This window comes from Myodes glareolus, chromosome 17 (genome assembly GCF_982192425.1).
Source record: "Myodes glareolus chromosome 17, mMyoGla1.1, whole genome shotgun sequence".
In the NCBI taxonomy this organism is placed as follows: Eukaryota; Metazoa; Chordata; class Mammalia; order Rodentia; family Cricetidae; genus Myodes; species Myodes glareolus.
This window is the reverse complement of record NC_142042.1, coordinates 56,958,726-56,980,501: the sequence shown is the minus strand read 5'-3', so window position 1 is coordinate 56,980,501 and position 21,776 is coordinate 56,958,726. Positions and strand designations below refer to the sequence as shown.

Here is a 21,776-nt window from a genome sequence, read left to right as displayed (position 1 = left end):
AGACAAAAGTCAACAAGATACTAGGAATAGAAGGAACATATCTCAACATAATAAACACCACATACAAGACTACAGACACTATACTAAATACAGGAAAACTGGGAGCATTTCCTCTGGTATCTGGAAAGATACAGGTGTCAACTTCAATATACTACTCAACATCGTATGCAATGTATCAGGAAAAAGAAACCAAAGGGACACAAATAGGAAAGGAAAAAGTCAGATTATCCCTGTTCACATAGAACATGGATCTAAATTTAAGACTCAGAAGACTCCACCAATACTTATAACTGATAAATGTTTTCAGCCAAGCAGCAGGATACAAAATAAATATACAATATTTAGTAATTTTTCTATATAACATATCAATTTTGTTTAAAAATGGAAAATTCTCATTTATAATACCTTCAGAAATAATCCAGGAATAAACCCAAGCAAGAAGGTGACAGACATTGACAATCTAACCTTTAAGATAATCATGAAAAGTCAAAGAAGACATCAGAAGGTGAAGACCCTACTTGCTCATAGACTGGCAGAACTAATACTGTAAAATACAAATATTCCCTAATGCTATCTACATATATAACACATTCCCCCATTAAAATCCCAGTATCACTCTACACAGAACTAGAAGTAAAAATCCTAAGGTTTATATGAAAACACTGATCACCCTGAGAAGCTGAAGCATTCTTAGACAGAAAGAACAGTGCTGGAGATAACAAAATCTGGCCTCAAGTTCTATGACAAAACCTTAGTAGCAAAACAGAATGGAACTGGTACAAAAACAGACACGTAAATCTGTAGCATGAATATCCAGAGACAGATGCTGGGGTTCCAGCTGAAAATCAGAGAAGCAGCCATAGAGAGCTCCTACCTCTATGAAATCTCCAGACTGAAGAGCGAGTACCTGTCTCATCCAACCTTATAATCCTCTCTAGTGTTGGGATTAAAGGCGTGCACCACCACCACTCAGCCTCTCTGGCTAACTAGTGTGGCTGCTGGGATTAAAGGTGTGTGCCACCACTGCCTGGCCTGTAAGGCTGACTGGTGTGGCTGTTCTGCAGTCTGGTCTTCAGGCAAGCTTTATTTATTAAAATACAAATGAAATATCACTGCATAAACCAAAGGAACAGAAAACCCAGAAACAAACCCACAGAGTTACAGCTGCCTGATTTTGACAAAGGTGTCAAAGTATAAACTGGGGAAGGATAACCTTGGTGACAACGATGCCAGTAAAACCTGTCCTAGCATGCAAAAGAATAAACTTAGATCCCTATCTCTCACTCTGAACAACAAAAAAAATCAATTCAAGATGAATCAAAGACCTTAACATAAACATGGAAGTATAAAATCACTAGAAGCAAACATAGGTAAAACACTTCAGGATATGAACAATGATTCCAACAGCACAGAATATAATCCTAAAAATTGACAAATGAGATTACATGAAATTAAAAGACTTCTTCATAGCAAAAGAAACAGTCACCAGAATAAACAGATAATCTACAGAATGGAAAAAACATTCTTCTCCAACTACACATCAGGCAGGGAATTTTAATAGCCAGAATACACAAAGAACTGTGAAAATTACATACCGAAGGAAAAAAAATCATCAATAAATGTGCTAATAATAAAGCCAATTTTCAAAAGCTCTCAAAAGAATGTTCAATAAATAATTGGGAAAAGTATTTGGAATCCTTAGAAATCAGGGAAGCATAAATTGAAACTACTTTGAGATTACATTGTATCCCAGTTAGAGTGGCTATCATATAGGGGGAAAAAGAAAGAGAGACAGACAGACAGAGCGGTGAGTAGATGAGGAACTATCAGGAATGTAAATTGTACAGACACTATGGAAATTGGTAGAAGTTTCTCAAAAGGCTAACATAGGGCTGGGGAGATTAAAGAGCACGCCATGCAAGCATGAGGATCTGAGTTTGATGCTGGAACCCATGTGAAAAACCAAAACAACAACAATAACAAAAACCAGGCACAGTGGCAATATTTGTAATGCCAGTGCTGGGTAGATAGGGATAGGTGAGGCTTACTGGTCAACCACTCCAGTATAAGCAAGCCTCAGGCCAGAGAGAATTCCTGTCTGAATAGGGAATGACACTTTAGGTTAACCTGGTCTGCACACTATGTGCACACATGTATACATACTTGCACTCCATCCGAAACATATACACACATTTTTTAAAAAGTGAAAATAGAACTACCATATGACCCAGTCATACCACTTTTGGGTTATATACTTGAAGAACTCTAAGTCAATATAGATAGAGATAGTTGCACATTCGTGTGTGTTGGGTGTTAATTCACAAAGTCCAAGCAATGGGACCAGCCTAGATATCCACAAAGAGATGAATGGAAAAAGAATGGATAAAGAAAATCCGGAACAAGTGCACAGTGAAATTTTTTTTAGCCATAGAGATAAATAAAACAAAATGATATCTATGGGGAATGAAAGAAACTAGAAATCATTGTATTAAATAATTATATTTGTACCTATACATATGTATATGTGTGCAAACGCGTGTATATAGATCTTGAAATTAGAAAGGGGACAATAAGAGAAGAGAAAGAGATCTTAAGGAAAGAGAAAAGAAAAGAGGTGATAAAACAGATGTGACATGAAAACAGAAGTGGGACTATTTAGGAGAAGGAAGGAAGTAATCCCATGGAGATGCAGGTGACATGGAAAGTCACTGAGAAAATGGGAGGAATGAACAAAAATTATGATACATAAAGGTATGTAAAGATGCCATAATAAAATCTATCTGGTAAATGCTATCTTAAAAAATTAATTTTTAAAACAAAAAAAACTTCAAATGCTAGGAGAGAAATCCAGTTTTAAGACAGTAATTCACTAGATTATGGCCTATTCAAGATAGCCTACGACATACACAAAGCCTAAAGACCTGCCCACATCGTTTCTCTATGTAACTTCAGAGGCAGATCTGCGTCACAAAGCTGATGCTTTCCCCATGATGACAATGTACACCTTTCCTGTTTTCAAAAAATCAGACTGGGGCTGGAAGGTGATTCAGAAGTTAAGAGTCCTTGTTGCTCTTACAGAGGAGCCAGGTTTCTTTCCAGATCCAGCATCTACACAGCCGCTTACAACCAGCCTTAACTCCAGTCCCAGGGAACTCAATGTTCTCTTCTGACTTCCTTGGGCATCAGAGCATGCACGTGGTGCACATACACACAGACAGACAAAATACTCATACATATAAAATAAAATAATCAAAAAAGAAAGAATAAAAGTAAAACAAAAGGCTTCCTAGATGAGAGAAATCTTTGATATGTCCATTCCAAGACACTAACTCTGTAAGATAAACCTCTTCAGGCTGATGTGAATAACAGATTAAACCTTAGATTTTGAAACAGAAATGAAGGCCAGGAACCAGAAGACTGGTTTAGCAGTGACAAGCCTTTGTGGGGTCCCAGCACCCACATCAAGTGTCTCCCAACTGCTGGTCACTTTAGCTCTAGGAGATCCAGATCCACGGAAGTCAGCTGGCTTTACACTCACATGCACATAGAACCACACAGAATTAAGCATAAAAACAAATCTTTTAAAAGTTTACAATTCAAAGAAATGAAGGCTGGGAAGATGGCTCAGTGGGTAAAGGTTTCTTTCACCACCAAGCCTGACCACCTGAATTTGATTCCTAGAACCCACATGGTAAACAGAGAAAATAAATTCCTTTAAGCTGTCCTCTTGATGCCATGTGTATTCCATAACACCCATGAAGATGCATGCATATATGCAAAATGCACAACACACACACACAATTTTGTTTTGTTTAGTTTTGTTTTTTGAGACAGGGTTTCTCTGCGCTACTTTCCTAGTTGTCCTGGAACTAGCTCTTGTAGACCAGGCTGGCCTCGAACTCACAGAGATTCACCTGCCTCTGCCTCCCAAGTGCTGGGATTAAAGGCTTGTACAACCACCTCCTGGCCCAACACACAAATATTTTTTAAATGTAAAAAAGAAAACTTTAAATAAAAGTTCTAGATATTAACATTTGGAGACCCCGCTATGTCTCGTACTGTCACTGAAATATATACAGCAGTTTATATTTTATTTTATATATATATATATTTACATTTTAACTGTTATTTTGCAATTAAAATGCATCAGATGTAATTCATTTTAAAACACAGGTAATTGATAGGAAGAGGGAGAAATGAACAGGTGTGGCCGCAATGTTTCTGTCTTTTACACTAAGCCGTACAATCCCAAGTGTAATCTCACTGAAAAGGCAGTTGTGTAAGTGGGATGCCTATAACAGCTGTTTAATAAAGGTAATGAGGTAAATAAAAACAGTAAAAATGAACTTGAGTTCCAAACTGTACTCTATCAATTCAAAGGCAGTTAGGGGATGAGAAGGAAGGAAACAGGAGAGCTATAAGGAGTTACATTAATACTAACACACAGCAAAGGCAACAGCCAGCACATGAAGGCAACTGTTCATGGGACAGGAGAAAATAGTTGCAAACTTAGTTACAACAAGGGCTTACGATCTAAAGTGTCACATGTTCACATCTACAGAAAGAGAAATGCCTCCAACTTGTCCTAAGGTACCTGGGTGCAAGAAAACCACCAGGCTCATTTTCCTGTGGCTTAGAAATGTAGACATTATGATGAATAACAAATACACCTGGAGAAAACCTAAACAGCAATATTTCAGTCAGCATAAAGGATGCAAATACAAATTAAAAAACTTGACATCATTCAAACTTTTTTTTTTACTTACATAAAGTAATACAGAGAAAGCATTTTATTTATTTTTAAATTTAAAAAAAGTGTCTCCAAATAAAATAGATGATTATTTTAAGGATTCACGCTCAGCCTTGAGCCCAGACATTATACTGGGGAGCTTATATCATTATCCTTAGTATGGCAGTCAGCAACAGACGGTCCTGATTTCTCGGCTACTTTCTATCTTGCCTTAGAAGAATAGTAAGAAGAAAAGGGGAGGAAAATACTTTGAATACAGTACTAAACAGAACTGGAGACAAATATTCAAAACTGGAATGACCTGTCTCAAAGAAAAGGACACAGGTTAAAAATAAAAAAAGGTTTTGATTTTCAACTACATATACAGAGAAAAATAAACCTTGAAAAACACAGTGGAAGTAGATAACTGAAAATCTCCATGAATAAAAATATCAAAATTCGGTTAATTAATTTGGAGCATACATAATCAAATAAAGTAGAGTTTACCTTTTCAGATTGACCATTGCCCAGGGAATCCCAGTAGGTGTGTTAAAGGCAGGAAGGAGCTTCTCAGCCAACTGCACTGCTTTAGTCTTGAATATCTGAGATAAAAACATGAATAATCATAAATTATAAGTTATAGGTAAATACTGCTTGTTGCCATCTCTGACCACAATGTTCAAGTGACATGGAAGCCTTGCAGTAAGGGCTACATATCATTCTTCCTGTAGGGAATGTAGACTGGATATCTGCAAAGTTGATACTAAGGAAGGTTTGCCAGAATGCAAAATCCCCAATCCACATGTGCAAAGGAAGGACATAGTTTGGGTGTTCATGTCATTTGTATTTTTACCTGCCCCCCCCAAAAAAATCTAAGAAAGGGCTGGGAAGATGGATCAGCGGCTAAAGCATTTGACATGAAAGAATCAAGGTTAGTGTTCAAACCTCCAAAAACTCACATAAGTGTTGAGTGGACATGAAAGGCCATCTTAAATCTAGACACTAAAGCTGAAGACAGGGAATCCCCAGAGCGAGCTGTCTAACAAGCCATATTGGAGAGCTCTGGGTGTGACTGAAAATTCCTGCTTCTTTAAGGTAGATGAGCAATCCAAAATGACTCCCACCATTAACCCCAGACCGTCATATGTACTTGCACATATGTGCATGCCCTAACCACACACATGAGCACACAAGAAAATTTAGGCTTCCACATGTACTCACACACATGTACACCCACACACATGTGCACACACACACAAATAGAAAAACAAAATTTAAGAGGAGACGAGGCTATGAAATCTTCATCAACATGCAAGCTTATTTCAGATATTTAACAACAACAGTAACAGAAAGCTGTACTATAGTTTGGATACATGCCCTTGAGTTGCTGTAAATACGTTTCTGTTTAGTTATTTTGGGGAGGCAGTACATGTGTGTTTCTGGTTATGTAATATTAGGAAGCAAAATTTAAAAAGTAAAATTTAAAGACAATATAACTGGACATCTCAAAAACTTGAGGGCATCTAAAGAAGAAAACTATACAATATAATATGGTCTTTATTTTGCGTTAAAACTGCAATGCTAGTATAATGTGAAACATAAATATGACCACTATTTCTATAGTATTTTCCATCAAAATAGTATTTGTTTTGCTGAATTATACAAATAGTTCATTATCTTTCTTCTCTACTTTGTTAATTAACATGGCAAATTATATCAACAGTTTTGATCTTAAATCATCTTTTTTTTCTGGGTATAAAATTATACATGGGACTTTTTTCCCCATATTCTTACTGGCTGAGCTTTACTAATTTTTTGTTCAGTATTTTTTTCTTATATGCTCACAGAGTTTACAAATCTGTAATGTTCTTTTTGCTTTGTTGTTCTGGCTTTGCCATCAGTGTCTCTACGGCCTCAGAAGAACGGGAAGGCACTCCCTGTGGAGTGCAGAGTTTACAGGACCTCAGTCAATCACTAACACCCACACAAGACTTTCTTTCCAGACTTCTGAAAGACAATGGCCAAGTTATGTAAACCGCCAAGGTGCTGCACATCAACAGATGAATGGATCAATATGCATAATGAAGTTTTTTATATACATACATATAGAAAAGAACAAAATTATGTCATTTGCAGGGAAATGGAACTGAATCATCTTCATGTTAAGCAAACTAACCCAGACTCAGAAAGTCAAATCTAGTCTGTTTTCATTTACATGTGGAATCCAGACTCAAAGGAAACCCATGAAAGTAGGGCTATCTGAGAAAAGGAAGGGGGCTACTACTGGAAAGGTGGGCAGGAAACTACTGGGGATAGGGGCAAAAAGATGCCAGGTAAGTATCAGTGTGATCGAGGTACATTACACACATGTTAAAAACGGCACAACAAAAGCCACGATTTTGTGCAATTAATGCACACTAACTAAAAATAAAGGAGGAGGAAAAGTAGAAAGCCCAAGAGAGAAACACTGCGTAAGAATATACTCCACCTCCACCTGGACAAACACTTCCATGAGGGGCTGAAAGGACCCTAGGGGCTAGCACCACTCCCCACCATTTACAGCCTATGGCAGAAAAATAGAAAGTTAGTAAATAAATGACTTCTAAACTATTCATTTAAAAAGAACTGTATTAGACTGAATTTTCTTGCCGTCCATATCTGGTAAGACTAATCAATAAAACAATTTATCTTGGAATTAATGTTAATATTATATACAAGGTTATTCATGGTTTTTGCTTTTTCATGAATCAATTTTAATAGACCTTTTTCAGAGAACTTTTCCATTTTACCTAAAATCTTTGTTTACAAAACAATATTTGGCACATTCTACTATTATGTTTTTAATGTCTTGTGGGGGGTCTCTGTAAACACTAGGGCAGCAGAATAATGATCGCCTGAGACTAGAAGGAATTCCAGTTCAACATGGCTTAGTTATCTGGAGTTGGTTCACACTTCTAGAGTTTGACAACAGGCAGTTTATTGCAAGCATATTTAAGTACAGTACAATTTGGAAAAAAGTTTCCTAGTGTAATACAATCCCCTCTGCACAAGAAGGCATATTTCTCAAAGTACATGCACCTTCTTAGAAGAAGATGGGTTCTAGAGATAGGCTACATGTATTATCTTAAGGCCCTGGGGAGAATCTGGTCATTTGCACTATTAGCCATCTATGGTTCTGGTTGTGGGAGCTTGGGAGAGCCCCTGGTTATACAGATAATGCAAAGGTCACTTAGACTATTAGTTATTTCTTACCCTGCTTGTGGCCTGGCCTTACAGATAGTACAGAGCACCAGGTTATTGACCACCCCTATTCCCAACTTTCTTGGTGAACAACAGGTTATACTTTATACTTCTTGTCACTGAATAGACAATCCTGAATGCTTAATAATCCTGCACTCCCCTTGAGCCCAAGGACCTTTGTACTCCCAACAATGTCTATGATGTCCGGGATGATAGCTTAACCATGGAAATAGCATTCATTCCAGATTTGGTAAGCCATCTTCTATTACTTCCTTCATATAGATAGATAGATAGATAGATAGATAGATAGATAGATAGATAGATAGATAGATAGATAGATAGATAGATACTTTCCAAGAGCCAACTTTATAAAGCTTTCAATTTCCCTTGCTATTCTTTACTTGATGTGTTATTAGTTCAAGAGGTTGAACTCTGTAGCTCAGTCTCCAGAAGCACTGGGATTATATTATAGTGAGCCACCATGTACCAAGAGCTCTTTTCACTTTTTTTATAATTTGATTAAAACTTGCTTTGTTGTCCAGGATATAAATATCCTGTGTACTAGAAAAGACTATGTATTCTGTAGTTGCTGAGTGTTCTATAAACATCAATTCACTTAACAGAGTTGTAACTGTCGCTAAGGACTTGGACATCATTACTAATTTTCTGTCTCTCTGTCCTATCAATTTTGCAAAAAACATTGAAGGATCCAACAGTTCTTTTGGAATTGCCTTTTTACTTTAATAATTCAAAAGAAAAATGAATTCTACTCACTTTTGTTCTGTACATTTGAAGCTTTGTTATGAGGTGCCCAAAATAGAGTAAGTTATTGCTTTAATGTTGGGATTGTTACATTTCCTAATGTAGTATCCTTTGTCATGGAGCATCCTTCATCTCGTGCAAATTTTTATTGTGAAGTCTACTTTCTTAATTAAGCGTGCATTTTAGGTTTACTATTTGTATCCTATACCTTCTCCCATCCATTTATGATCAAGCTCTCTGTACAAATTATGTCTTACAAGCAGTGAACAGTGAGCTCCTGCTTTCATCCCTGATGATGAACATGCAACCCAGGATGTCAAACATGCCAAGCACATGCTCTACAGCTGAGCTATACACCCTACTCTTTTTGTTTTCTGTTTACCACCTCCAGACTTTCAAGGGGTCCCTCTAGGTCTTCCTATTTGCCTTTTTTTATTTTTTTTATTTAAATGACTTCTTTTCCTGGAAATCATTTATAGGCACATATGTCTTGATTATTTTTAAATTTTCTTAGGGTAAAATCCTTAACTTTTCAGACTATCAGTTATATTGTACAAGTTCCTATAAAACGTAAAAGCTTCCAATTATGTAGGTCATTTTCTCAATCACTCTATCTTATTTTATAGCTGATATACATTACAGTTAAATACTGCAATAAAATATTCTGGGTTGGTTTATTGTTTGTTTGAAGTAAATACATCATTTTAAAGTATTAGATGAAAAATAATCTCACGGTTTCAATTATTTATAGTTTTCCATCGTGTCATTTTTCCCTCAGTGCTTCCAAACTTTTCTTTCTATCTCTGGTGTCTAGCTAGATGACTAAGTGTACTTAGTCATGATGCCCTAGTTAGGGTTTCTGTCAACTTGACACAGTCAGGGTCATTTGGGAAGTGGGAACCTTGAGAAAATGTCTCCATCAGATTAGCCTATAAGCAAGACTTGTGGGTTCCTTGATTAATGACTAAGGTGGGAGGGCCCAGCCTACTGTGGGTAGTCCTATGATGTATAAGAGGGTAGCTGAGCAAGACATAGAGAGCAAACCAGTAAGGAAGCACCGTTTCTCTATGGCCTCTCCTTCAGTTTCTGCTTCTGGGATTCTGCCCTGATCTCCCTTCCTGATAGACAACTAACTGTAAGCTGAAATAAATCCTTTTGTTGTATCACAGCAACATAAACCCTAACTAAGATACACATGAAGAAAACATGTTTTCAATTTCAGGTCTGTCACCAAAACAGAACAATATGGCTATTGTTTTTTAACAACCACCATCCAAAGTACATGTATATCAGACCTTTTAACATTAGCACTTGCCTTTTTTTCTCCTTTCCAATTTTATTATCTTTCTTTATGCTAAATAATTTAATTTGCTCTATCTTCAAGTCTAGTGATGTTATTTTCAATGACAGATGTAAACAGCAAAAAAAAAAAATTAGTTACCATATACTTCATTTCCAGACTTTTCAATGTTGTTCTTTATCTGACCTAATTTTTACTAAGATTTTCATCTATACAATAACTTCGAGAATATTTTTTGATGTCACTGAGCATATATTATAAAACTGAGAGAGACAGAGACAGAGACAGAGACAGAGACAGAAAGAGGGGAGGGGAGGGGAAGGGAGGGGAAAGGAGGGGAGGGGAGGGGAGGGGAGAAGAGGAGGGACAGATGACATACATTTTCCCTTGTTTCCTCAGACATTAGTGATTTGAACTGAAGCCTGGTCACTGTAAACTACATTGAGACTTTCAATACAATTCTATCCTCTGAGGAACGTTTTTTGAAGCATGTAACTAAACTCAAAGTCCAACCGTCTTTCCTTATAGCAGATAGGAGCTGGAGCAGGCATGTTTGGGATCAAGAGCAACATCTAGGAAGTTTGATGTGTGTTCCACACATGCCTACTTTTAGGAATCAGTCAATCAAGTATAGCATCTGGAACTTTTCCTCTAAAGCACTCTCCTCTGATAAATTTTACCTGTAAATTTCTCCCCGCTACAAACAGCTACAAACTATATTCTCAGTCATCGAATCTGTAAGCAGGAAGATAATCAACTATACACTGGTATTACCACTAAACTTCCAAGCATACATGACTGTGTACAGACGCATAATGACCTAACACAATGAAAAGGAAAATAATAAAGAATATATTTAAAGATATTATATCAGTGTACTACTTTGAGGGGGGGTCAACTTAATGAAAGTTAAGATCTTCTATAAAGAAGAAACCTCAGAAAATAGTCTGTGGGACATTTTCTTAATTAATGATTGGCGTGGGAGGTTCTCGCCCATGCAGGGCAATGTCACCCCTGGGCAAGGGGGCCTGGAACATATAAGGAAGGTAGCTGAGTAACCTAGAAGGACCAAGTCAGTGCTCCTCCACAGACTCTGCTTCAGATCCTGTCGAGTTCCTGCTCTGACTTCCCCTCTTGATGAGCATGAAGTAAAATAAACCTCTCCTCCTCAAGGTGCATTTGGCTGTGGTGTCTACCACAGCAACAAAGGTGAGCTAGGACAGTCGGCAAAGCTTAGTAGAATATTCTGCCCAATCACCATGACGTGTGTAGGCAACAACAACATCAAATTTTCAATAGAAATTGTAGCAATTTTTGGAGCAAGATCACTTTTTCCAAAATAACTTGATATTTAAACCAGAAACCATTAATGCTTACATTTCTTTTTCTTTATTTATGACTTTACTTAACAGTGCTATAGGTTTAAAAGCTATTCATTTGTCCTAGAAAATAACCCTGAGAATTGACCTAGTATATCTATATTTTGGTAAAGACAGATTTTATTGCTGTTATTTCTTTTGTTTTTATTATCTGTGAGTATGTATTAAACTCCATCTAACAATTTCTCTATTTTATCTGACAGATACCATTGCCCATATAAAATATGCTTTCTTAGCTAGGAAGGTACTTTGGTATCATGAATAAATGGAGAGACCACCTTGTTAAAGAAAAGCCATATATCTGTATCAAATAAACATAATATAAATCATCAAAAGTTTTTAACGTGTGAATATTTAATAGAAATAGCATTTTTCTGAGAAGAAAATGCTTCACATTTATGATAGCAACAAATCAGCAGGAAAAAGCAACACTGTTAGGACAACACGTAATCTTCATATGTCTTCCCACAGTAAAACATTCCTTATTCTAGCTACACTTCTAACACAACAAAAGCACCTTGCTACATTATAAATTATCGTCAATTCTGCTTTGGATGAAAGGAGCCTACTTCCTATTTATCCAGAATCAGGTAATACCAAATTCAAACTATTTTTCTAAAATGCATTTGTTTTTAGCACATCTCAGATTCACCGCTTGAGTCACAAAAAAGGTATGGTCATACCTTCAAAATCAAATGATTACAAATACACTAACACAATTCTACTGAAGGAAAAAGTCGGGAAAGAAAAGTATGTCCACCCCTGAGTGGACAGTTTCTTAACAATTCATTTGTTATTTACTTTAAGCAAAAATCTTCACTACCCTCACAAATTGCTAGTCAGCGTCACCAAGCTGATTGTATTCAGGTACACTGAGAAAATGAAACACACACACGCCCTGTGCCACCTGTGAAGTGCTTCCAGAGACAACTACATAGTGATAGCCTGATCTGATGAAGGGCCTTCATATGCTGACACACTAGTGGTGAAGGGCACAAAGTCAGGCCTGGATGGAGGAAGTCGGTCACAGGGCACATGTACTTGGCTGCCCTACTTTGCCCTGGCCCAGTCCTACACTCCTTTCCAGTGCTTCCTTCTCTAGTCTGCCATGTCCTTCCTGCTGAGATGGACTGAAATTTTTACAAGCATTAACTAAAGGGAACCCTCTCTTTGCTTCAACTCTTCTGCTGAGAGCCTACTACAGAAGAGTCAAGGCTGAAGCTTCCTTTTCATATGTTGTCTCAAATTAATTCTGGCTCTCATTGCTACTGAGATGAAAACTAAAAACTAAACCAATCAGGTCAAACACACAGAAAATATTACTTCCAGATAAATAATAATAATAACTGGGGGGGGGGATCTGAACTCAAAGTCTTCAAACAGTACAGTCCTATGTTCTTCCTCACACTGATACCTCTATCAGGTTATCCTGTAGACAAGTCTGTAGGGCATTTTCCTGGTTGCCAATTGATGAGGAAGGAACCAGCCTCTATGGATGGTGTCATCCCTAGGTAAGTGTTAGTAGGTGACAGAAGAAAGCAGGCTAAGCAAGCCATGAAGAGCAAGTCAGTAAGGAGTGTTCCTCCATGAACTTCTGCTTCAGTCTGGCTTCGAGTTTCTGCCCTGGCTCCCCTTAGGTGCCCCAAACCTGTAAACTAAAACAAGCTCTTTCCTCCTCGAGTCACTCTTAGTCATCACGTTCTTCATCACAGCAACAGAAATCAGCTAGAACAGCAGAGGCATCGCTATACATAAGATTATAACTAGTGGTGCACGCCTTTAATCCCAGCACTAGGGAGGTAGAGGCAGGTGGATCTCTGTGAATTCGAGGCCAGCCTGGTCTACAAGAGCTAGTTCCAGGGCAGGCTCCAAAGCCATAGAGAAACTCTGTCTCAGAAACAAAACAAAACAAAACATTTTACTAGAACATCAGAATATCAGGGAAATCGCTATACATAACATTGTAATGGGGAGTAAGTGTCATTATTCATTTTTCCAAACTCACAGAATGTACCACACAGTTTGAGTCACACTGTAAACTGCTTATTATATGACTATCTGACAATAAAAACTCACCAACTGTAACAAATAAACCACCATGGAAGACAGCAGTAAGGGAGAAGGCGAGGGTCAGGGGATATATGAGAAATCTTTGTACTTCCCCCTCATCTTTGCATTAAAGTATTCTTTAAACTATTCTTGAAAAAAATCTTACTTTTAGGTGGGATAAAAAAGAACAATTAGTACAAGAGAACCAACACTAGATAGTATAATATGTGTGGGAATGAAATACCAGGGAGAAAGAAGCAAAGGCAGAATAAAATAGTAATTAAGAAGTTTTCAAAGTGGTTAAAGATACATCTGAGATTCAGAAAGCATCAAGCAAGATAAAGAAATCCTACACTACCCCCAAGAGAAGTAAAGCAATTAAAATTCTTCATACAAAATGAAACATTAATAAAAAAATCCTAATGGTAGCTAAAGAGAAAAACACTATATACAGGAAGATAAAGACTAAAGTAGCTTTCTCATCATAATCCAGCCTTCATAAGATGATTCAGTGCTATCCTCAAAGTACTAATGCAGTGGTTCTAAACCTCCCTAACACTTGCTGCAGCCCTTTAATATAGTTCTTCATGTTGTGGTGACCCTCAACCATAAACTATTTCACGGCTACTTCATAACTGTAATTTTGCTAATGTTATTAATTGTAACATAATTACTGGATATGCAACACCTGTGAAAGGGTCATTCAGCCCCCAAAGGGGTCACCACCCATAGGTTGAGAAGTACTGTGCTAAAGAGAACTGCATAAACCTAAATTCTATGCCCAAAGAGAATCTACTAAAAATACGGAGGGAAGGACACTTGTAAAATATTATTTTAACTAGGCAAATATGTATTACATTTGTTTATGCTTAAGAATACTTTAACTGTGTAAGGGTGTGTTACTTTTGTTTATGTTGCAAGTATGTGTGTTTAATGACGAAAAGATATGTTGCATCTGTTTCACCTTACCTGCCTAAGGCACCTGATTGGTCTAAATAAAGAGCTGAACAGCTAATAGTCAGGCAGAGAAAGGATAGGCAGGGCTAGAGGCAGAGAGAATAAATAGGAGAAATCTAGAAAGGGGGCAGGGAACGAGTTAGATGCCCAGGGCCAGAAGCCAGGGAGCTGCCAGTCAGACAGAGAAGCAGTGAAAGTAAGATATACAGAAGTAAAAAAGGTAATAAAGCCCAAGGCAAAAGAGAAATGGGAAAATTTACGGTAAAGGAGCAAGCCAGAAACAAGCCTAAGCTAAGCCAAGCATTCAAAATTAACAGTAAGTCTGTGTCATGATTTTCTTCTGGACTGGTTGGGGCCCAGAAGAAAAAGTCTGGTATATTCTGACACCCAAAATAGGGCCCGAGAAAGCAGAGAGGGAAAAGGGGGAGAGAAGGAGAGAAAAAAAGCCAGTACTTTAAGTAGAAACAGTGTGCTGGGTAGGGAGACCTGCAGTACCAGCATTCCATAGCTGGAGGGTTGAATGCAGCTCTGGTCCCACTAGGCCTGTGAGCTTTAAGCTTAGCTCTTACAGACCTGCAAAGTGGGTGGAGCCAGTCACCAAAGCCACCACTAAGAACCCAGCAGTAGTTTAACAGTTTATTTTGCTCAAATAGACCAAAAAAAAAAAAAAAGGCTAGAGATACACTGTAAAGCAGGTTCAGAAGGAATAAACCTCTAAACAGGTTACAATGTGTTTAAAAATGTGTGTAGGCAGGGCTGGAGAGATGGCTCAATGGTTAAGAGCATTGCCTGCTCTTCCAAAGGTCCTGAGTTCAATTCCCAGCAACCACATGGTGGTTCACAACCATCTATAATGAGGTCTTGTGCCATCTTCTGGCCTTCAGGCATACACACAGTCAGAATATTGTAGACATAATAAATAAATAATTTTTTTAAAAAAGTATGTAGGCTTAAGAAAAAGAAAATGAATATAAACAATCATAGAAAAAAATAGTTTAAAAAATTATAAAGCCTTTAAAAAGAGAAGTAAAATAATTTAAAAAAGAATAAACTATGTAGAGATGGGAAATACACAGGGTGTCTGGATCCTGTATGTTATAGTGTTGTCTTTGAATTTTTCTGATTGCTGATGAGCTAACAACAGCTGCTGAGAGAAATGGTACTATAACAGGAACTGCTGAATTAAACCGGCATAGATAATTTAAGAATGTCTTAACTTTAATATGGAAGTCAAAAAATGTATTGCTTTGGGGATGAGGTTATGCTTTTGAAAGACTGTGGACTCATTCAAGGTTAACAGTGATCAGATTTTATTGGGGAAGACCCCCTGAAAATCTTGGCTACAAACATAAAGAAATAAACCTGAAATAACTACAAGACAAGGGAACAGCTCAAACATAAAACAAAAAGATCTTTGGCTGGCTTGTAAACAAGGCACAGTCCATACTTCTATTAATGCAGACATGTATGTTACCTTTGAAAGTCTCTGAGCAAAGGGACCAGGTACAATGAAAATATGTGGCCCAGGTGATCCAGTCTCTCAGAGTGCCTCGGTTGCAGTTTCCTCAGAGTTCTGCATCCAGAACAGCTTCAAGGCTGCTGAATGAGATGGTCCAGCCTCACAGACTATTCTAGCTAGGACTGCAGAGAAGCCTTGCACTTTCCCATTGCATAAAGATTAGACAGCAAATGTTATAACTGATTTTCCCAGGACTTGACCATTGTTTCAATTTTCTCAGGGTCCCTGAAAATGCCTTAAACATCAGGAAGCAGTCTAGAGAACACAGCATCCACATTCCCAAGAGGTGGAGTGAGTGGTTTTTGGTCATTTGGTGGGTTATGGATGTTTGCCATTGTTTAAGAGAATATAGGAATATAAGATAAAAAGCCAACTACTGACCTCAAATATTTTACATTAGTATGAATTCTGGTATAGTGATACAAATCTAAAGTTACTTTTGTTATGCTGAATGTATGCTTCTGCTCTTGCTTAAGATATTGTGCTTAGGCAGCTTATTTAAAAATGTAATGTATAACTAAGAAATGCAGGTTAGAACTTAGTTATCTATAATAATCAAACCTGTAGTCTTATTAGGTATATTTTCAAGATTAAACATATATTTAGATAGTCTTCAAACATTTCAAAGACCTACAGAATATGACATTTAAGATGTTTAATAGCCTAAAGCTTTTCAAGACAGTGAGACACATCTGCGCCTGGCAACACCAACTTACTTCAGAGAAGATAGTGAATATCGAAGAAACTCCATAAGGATTTTGCTTACATTATGGCAAAGCTAGCCATTTGGGGAAAAAAAAAACTGCCCTTGTCTCAACTGTGGACAATATGCTGTACAAACTGGACAAGTAGGATACAAAGGAAAAAGACTGTCGATTTTTGCCAAGTTAAGGAAAGATAGTCCTTCAAAATTCTTGCTTCACAGAAACTAGGCCTGTAGGTCAAAGATGGACCCCCTAACGTTGCAGAGGAACTTTGGGTGACTGTCCAGGCAGCCAAATGTTTGTCATTTCTATAAGTTTGGAAGTGGCTTGCACTTCACTTTCTGTTTACTCAGATAATATTATATCCTTCCCAGGTCTTTGGAGTTCAAAACTAGACAGTTATAATGCTCCTTAGTTGTGATAGAAGGTAAATTAGGTACAAAACTTTGGACTCACCAAAATACAATAAATAATGGAGTATTTTCTCTGAATTTGTCAAATATAAATGGACTGAATATTATGACTATAATCCTTACTTGATAATTGTTCTTGTTGTATATAGCTTTACTATGCTAAAGGTAAAACCCTTCTTTTTTATTTAGACAAAGGAAGGAAATGTGGAATATTATTTTAACCAGGTAAAGATGTGTTATATTTGTTTATGCTGCAGAATACTACTTTAAATGTGTAAAAGTGTGTTACCTTTGTTAATGCTACATTTGTTTAACAATGTAAGGATGTGTGTTTAGCTATGTAAAGAAGTGTTGCATCTGTTTCACTCTGCCTGCCTAAGGTACCTGATTAGTCTATTTAAAGAGCTGAATGGTTAATAGCTAGGCAGAGAAAGGACAGGCAGGGGTAGAGGCAGAAAGAATAAATAGGAGAAAACTAGACTAAAAAAGAAAGAAGGAAAGAGGAAGAATGAAAGAATAAGGGAGATGACTGGGGCCAGAAGTCAGGGAGCCACCAGAGAGACACACAGTGAAAGCAAAATATGCAGAAGAAAGGTAATAAGCCCAAGGCAAAAGGTAGATAAAGAGATGGCTCAGTGGTTAAGAGTACTGACTGCTCTTCCAGAGGACCTGGGTTCAATTCCCAGCACCCACATGGCAGCTCACAACTGTCTGAAGATCCAGTTGCAGGGGGTCTGACACCTTCACACCAATGCACATAAAATAAAGTTAAAAAAAAAAAAGAGAGAAACAGGTTAACTTCTTTCTATTTTTTTTTAAGATTTATGTATTATATATACAGTGTTCTGCCTGCATATATGCCTGCAAGCCAGAGAAGGGCACCAGATCTCATTAGGGGTAGTTGTGAGCCACCATGTGGTTGCTGGGAATTAAACTCAGGAACTCTGGAAGAGCAGCCAGTGTTCTTAACCTCTGAGCCATCTCTCCAGCACTCAAGAAACAGGTTAATATAAGGTAAAAGAGCTAGCCAGAAATGAACCTAAGGTAGGCCTAGCATTCAAAACTAATAATAAGTCTCTGTGTTATGATTTGGGAGCCGGTTGGTGACCTAAAAGAAAAACCCTGGTAAACACTCACAAACCTGCCCAAGGTGGCTTGCTTTGGGTTGGAGAGGAGAAACTACAGGCCAGCCCTGTGCCTTGTAGCTCCAGGCTGTCAGGTGCCACTATGGTGAGCCAGTGTATGGTGTGGTATAGGAGAGGCAGAATGGCTCATATCCTGTGGAAAGACACAGATAAAATAGGAGAAGGCGGTGACGAAGGGACTGAGGTGGGAAGCCTACTTGCCATCCAGGGTACATTCAGTCTGGGCTGCTGCCAAGGCCTTACTGCATGTGGGCAGTCTGTGTTGATGTCTGTGGCCCATGTTGCCACCAAAAGCCACAAGAATGCTCAGGTTCTGGACTGCCACCTATGGCCATGTTGGGATCTAAGGGATGTGTGCTGCAGAGGAGGTTTGTTGATCTGAGGTGCTGCCATGGGGGCCAGGGTGTTGTCCAGGCCCAAGCTACTGCTGAGGGTCACAGCCCTACCACAGACAGAGTCGATGCAATGTCCATGGCTCCTGTTACCACCAAAGGCAGATTGATGCCCAGGGTCTGGGCTGACACCCGAAGTCATGTTGGTGCCTGAGGGTCAGGCTCCTAACAAGGCCACACACATGAGGTAGCTTACACAGCCACACGAGGTCATAGTGACATCCAGGCCAAAGCTATGGCATGGGGCCATGTCTAGGTCACTGGCCCTACTGCACCCTGGTTCTGTGTTGATATCCATGGTTCCTGTTACCATTGAAGACAATGCAACTGCCATGCTGTAGTCCAGGGATCATGCAACTGCTGGACCCATTCCTATCTGAGAGACCTGCATTACCACTCAGGGCCATGATGACAACCTGGCCCAAGCTGCTGCTGTTGCTGACCATGTCTGGGCCCGTAGTCCTGAAGCAGCTGGGGTCTGTGTTGATGTCCACTGACATCTTACCACAGGAACCTATTCAAACCATGTGTTGAATAATAGGTTGAACCATGTGTTGAAATATGATGGCTATGCTGAGCTGGTCCTGACCCTCACTGGCTCAGAGAGAGCTTATCCTGCTCTCACCCTCATAGGAGAACTAGTCCCCTGCACTTGGGATAGCTAGCTCCACCCTTCACCTGAGGGGGGTGGTCCCAGCACCTAATATGACCTACTCAACTACCACCCAGGCACACATCCAGGTTTTTTTTGAGCTGACAATCCCAAACATCTATCTCATCTATGACGGGCTGGAGCACATGAAGGGACTGGTCCTGCTGAACCATCGGTGCAGGAGCTCCAAGATTTGGGGCAACAGTATGATATCTGAGAGATCTGGTGAGGGCCCAGCATTGAAGGTATACCAGAAGTCAGAGGCCTTGAACCTGACTGACAATACAAGACACAGTGAACATCTTCAAGTAAAGTTGTTTGGACAAGAGTCTACTGCATGATACGAAGCACCACCCAGTGCCACTAAGACAAATGAAGAAGTCATGGAGATGAGGGAAAGATAAGGGAGCAAAGTGGTTTTTCTTTTCTTTTTTCTTTTTTTTGTTTGCTTGCCATGTTTTTGCTTTTTAATTATACTCTTATTTGTATTTTTTATTTTAATTATATTTCTATTATTTCTTTTAAAAATTTTCTAGTGATGGGGCCACTACAAGGGTGAATGATGAAGAGAGAGGGACTGGGAAATGAGTGGGAGGGGGATGCATGACGCAAAATTCTCAAAGGATCCATAAAAATGAAGTTTAAAACATAAAATAAAATAAAAAAATAAGGAAGAAGTAAAGACCAAGATTAACAAAAACAGAAGAATTCACCAGTAGCAGGTTGACTTTTAAAATGCTCTAGGAAGCTCATTACACAAGGGGAAAAATACAGAATCAATAAACAAAAATAAAGACTAACAAAAATCACTAAAATTTAGATCAATAAAAAGTGTCTCTCTTTACACCGAATAGCTCTACACTGTAGTTGACATCAAAAGTAAAAAAATTGTAGCAACATATTATGGATTTTAGCATAAGACTTAAAGATCTAACAAAAAAGAAAGAAAAGAATTGAGAGGATAACATTACAAAGTTCTCCCACACGATTCAGTTAGGTCTAGAGCCAGGCACTAGAAGAGAATAAATTAAACACTTGTGTGTAAGAACAAGGAGCAGCTATTTCCAAAATGCCCCCAACCAAGCCCTTAAGCTAGGCTAGATGACAGCGCACACCTGCATGTCCAACCACTCAAAAGGCTAAGGCAAGAGATGGAAACTTTAGTCTCCTCAGCAACTTTGTGAGACTTGTCCCAACATTTTTAAAGGAGCTGGTGTATGTGTTTGGAAAGAGGGCTGAGCCATTAGGAGTATTTATTGCTCTGGCAGAGGTCCTGAGCTCCATTCCCATCACTCACATAATGGCTAACAATGAGAGTAACTCCAGTTCTAGAAGCTCTAATACCTTCTTCTTACCTCCTTGGTACCAGGCATGCAGGTACATGGTTCATACACATACATACATGCAAGCAAAACATAAAATAAATAAATCTAAAAGGGGTGTATAGCTCATAGGTAAACTGTCTCACACAACAGGCCTTGGATGTAGTCTCTAATACAGCATTAAACACACAAACACAGTACAAATGATAAATCAATTATGGAGATAAAATATTACAAAGATGTATTTTAAAAAATGGGCAGTTTTAATAATTATTTTAAAAATATACTAAAAAAGAAATATAAAACTTGGTGGGAGATATAGGAAATCTTAAGGTTTATAAGAAAAGCAGTAAAGTGCTGCAGAGATGGAGTGCATTGTTCGTCCACAGACCCCAGTTCAATTCCTACGTCAGGTGGCTCATGCTGGCCTGTAACTCCAGCTCTAGGAAATCCAACTCTATGGCTTACATGGGCACCAGCATATGTGCACATACCCCCACACAAATACACAAAAATGATTTTTATAAGTCTAAGAAAACAAAGCACTATGGATATATATTTCCCTGTGTCTAGAAGCTACCACGGACACGCTGAGGCTTATGGCTCAGTCTATACTGCCTCTTCACTTATCAGTCAATGCAAAAGAAAATGCAGCTAAGCAAGCTCTGCTGCAAACACATAGGGGCTTTTCTTGGTTGTATATAAGAGTATAGATGAAAGCAATCATGGAGAAAATCCCAAAATGTAGTATGAGAGAGGTAGCCCTCTGCTACAGAATCTTAGCTACTATAATCAATCAGCCAAGTATCGCAAGAAGTAGTCACTCCTTCAGGGAAACTTCACACATAAGCCATAATTTCTCGTCCAGTTCCCAATGGACACTCACACTCCCAAAGGATCCTTAAAGCTCTATCTACCACAGTTGTGGGCGCCTCCCCCACATCCCACTATGTTTCCCATTCTTTCTTTCTCTCTCATGCCTTCAGAGACAGTTATCACAGATTTGCATGTAGGACAAAAGACAGTCTCTTCCTCTTGGATTAGTTAACATGTCCAGGCTGTTCTTTTCCTACATACAGTCTTCTCAACTTCCTTGTTTTTTGTTGGAAAAGGTTTAAGCATGAAAAATGGAATGTGCTGTGCTGTTTCTTCATTTTGCTTCTGCCTGGCCTTTATCCCAAGGCCCCTATGTCCAGCAAAGGGAGAGGAAAGG

The 21,776-nt window shown here is 38.5% G+C and overlaps 1 protein-coding gene across 1 annotated transcript in view; it reads right to left on the bottom strand.

The window, feature by feature from the left end:
• Man1a2 (mannosidase alpha class 1A member 2) overlaps nt 1-21,776 on the bottom strand; it is a 127,608-nt gene that overhangs the window by 68,938 nt on the left and 36,894 nt on the right. The window contains exon 6 of the mRNA XM_048442188.3: nt 5,237-5,331. Within this exon, the coding sequence (XP_048298145.2) occupies nt 5,237-5,331 (95 nt within the window). The remainder of the gene's footprint in view (nt 1-5,236; nt 5,332-21,776) is intronic.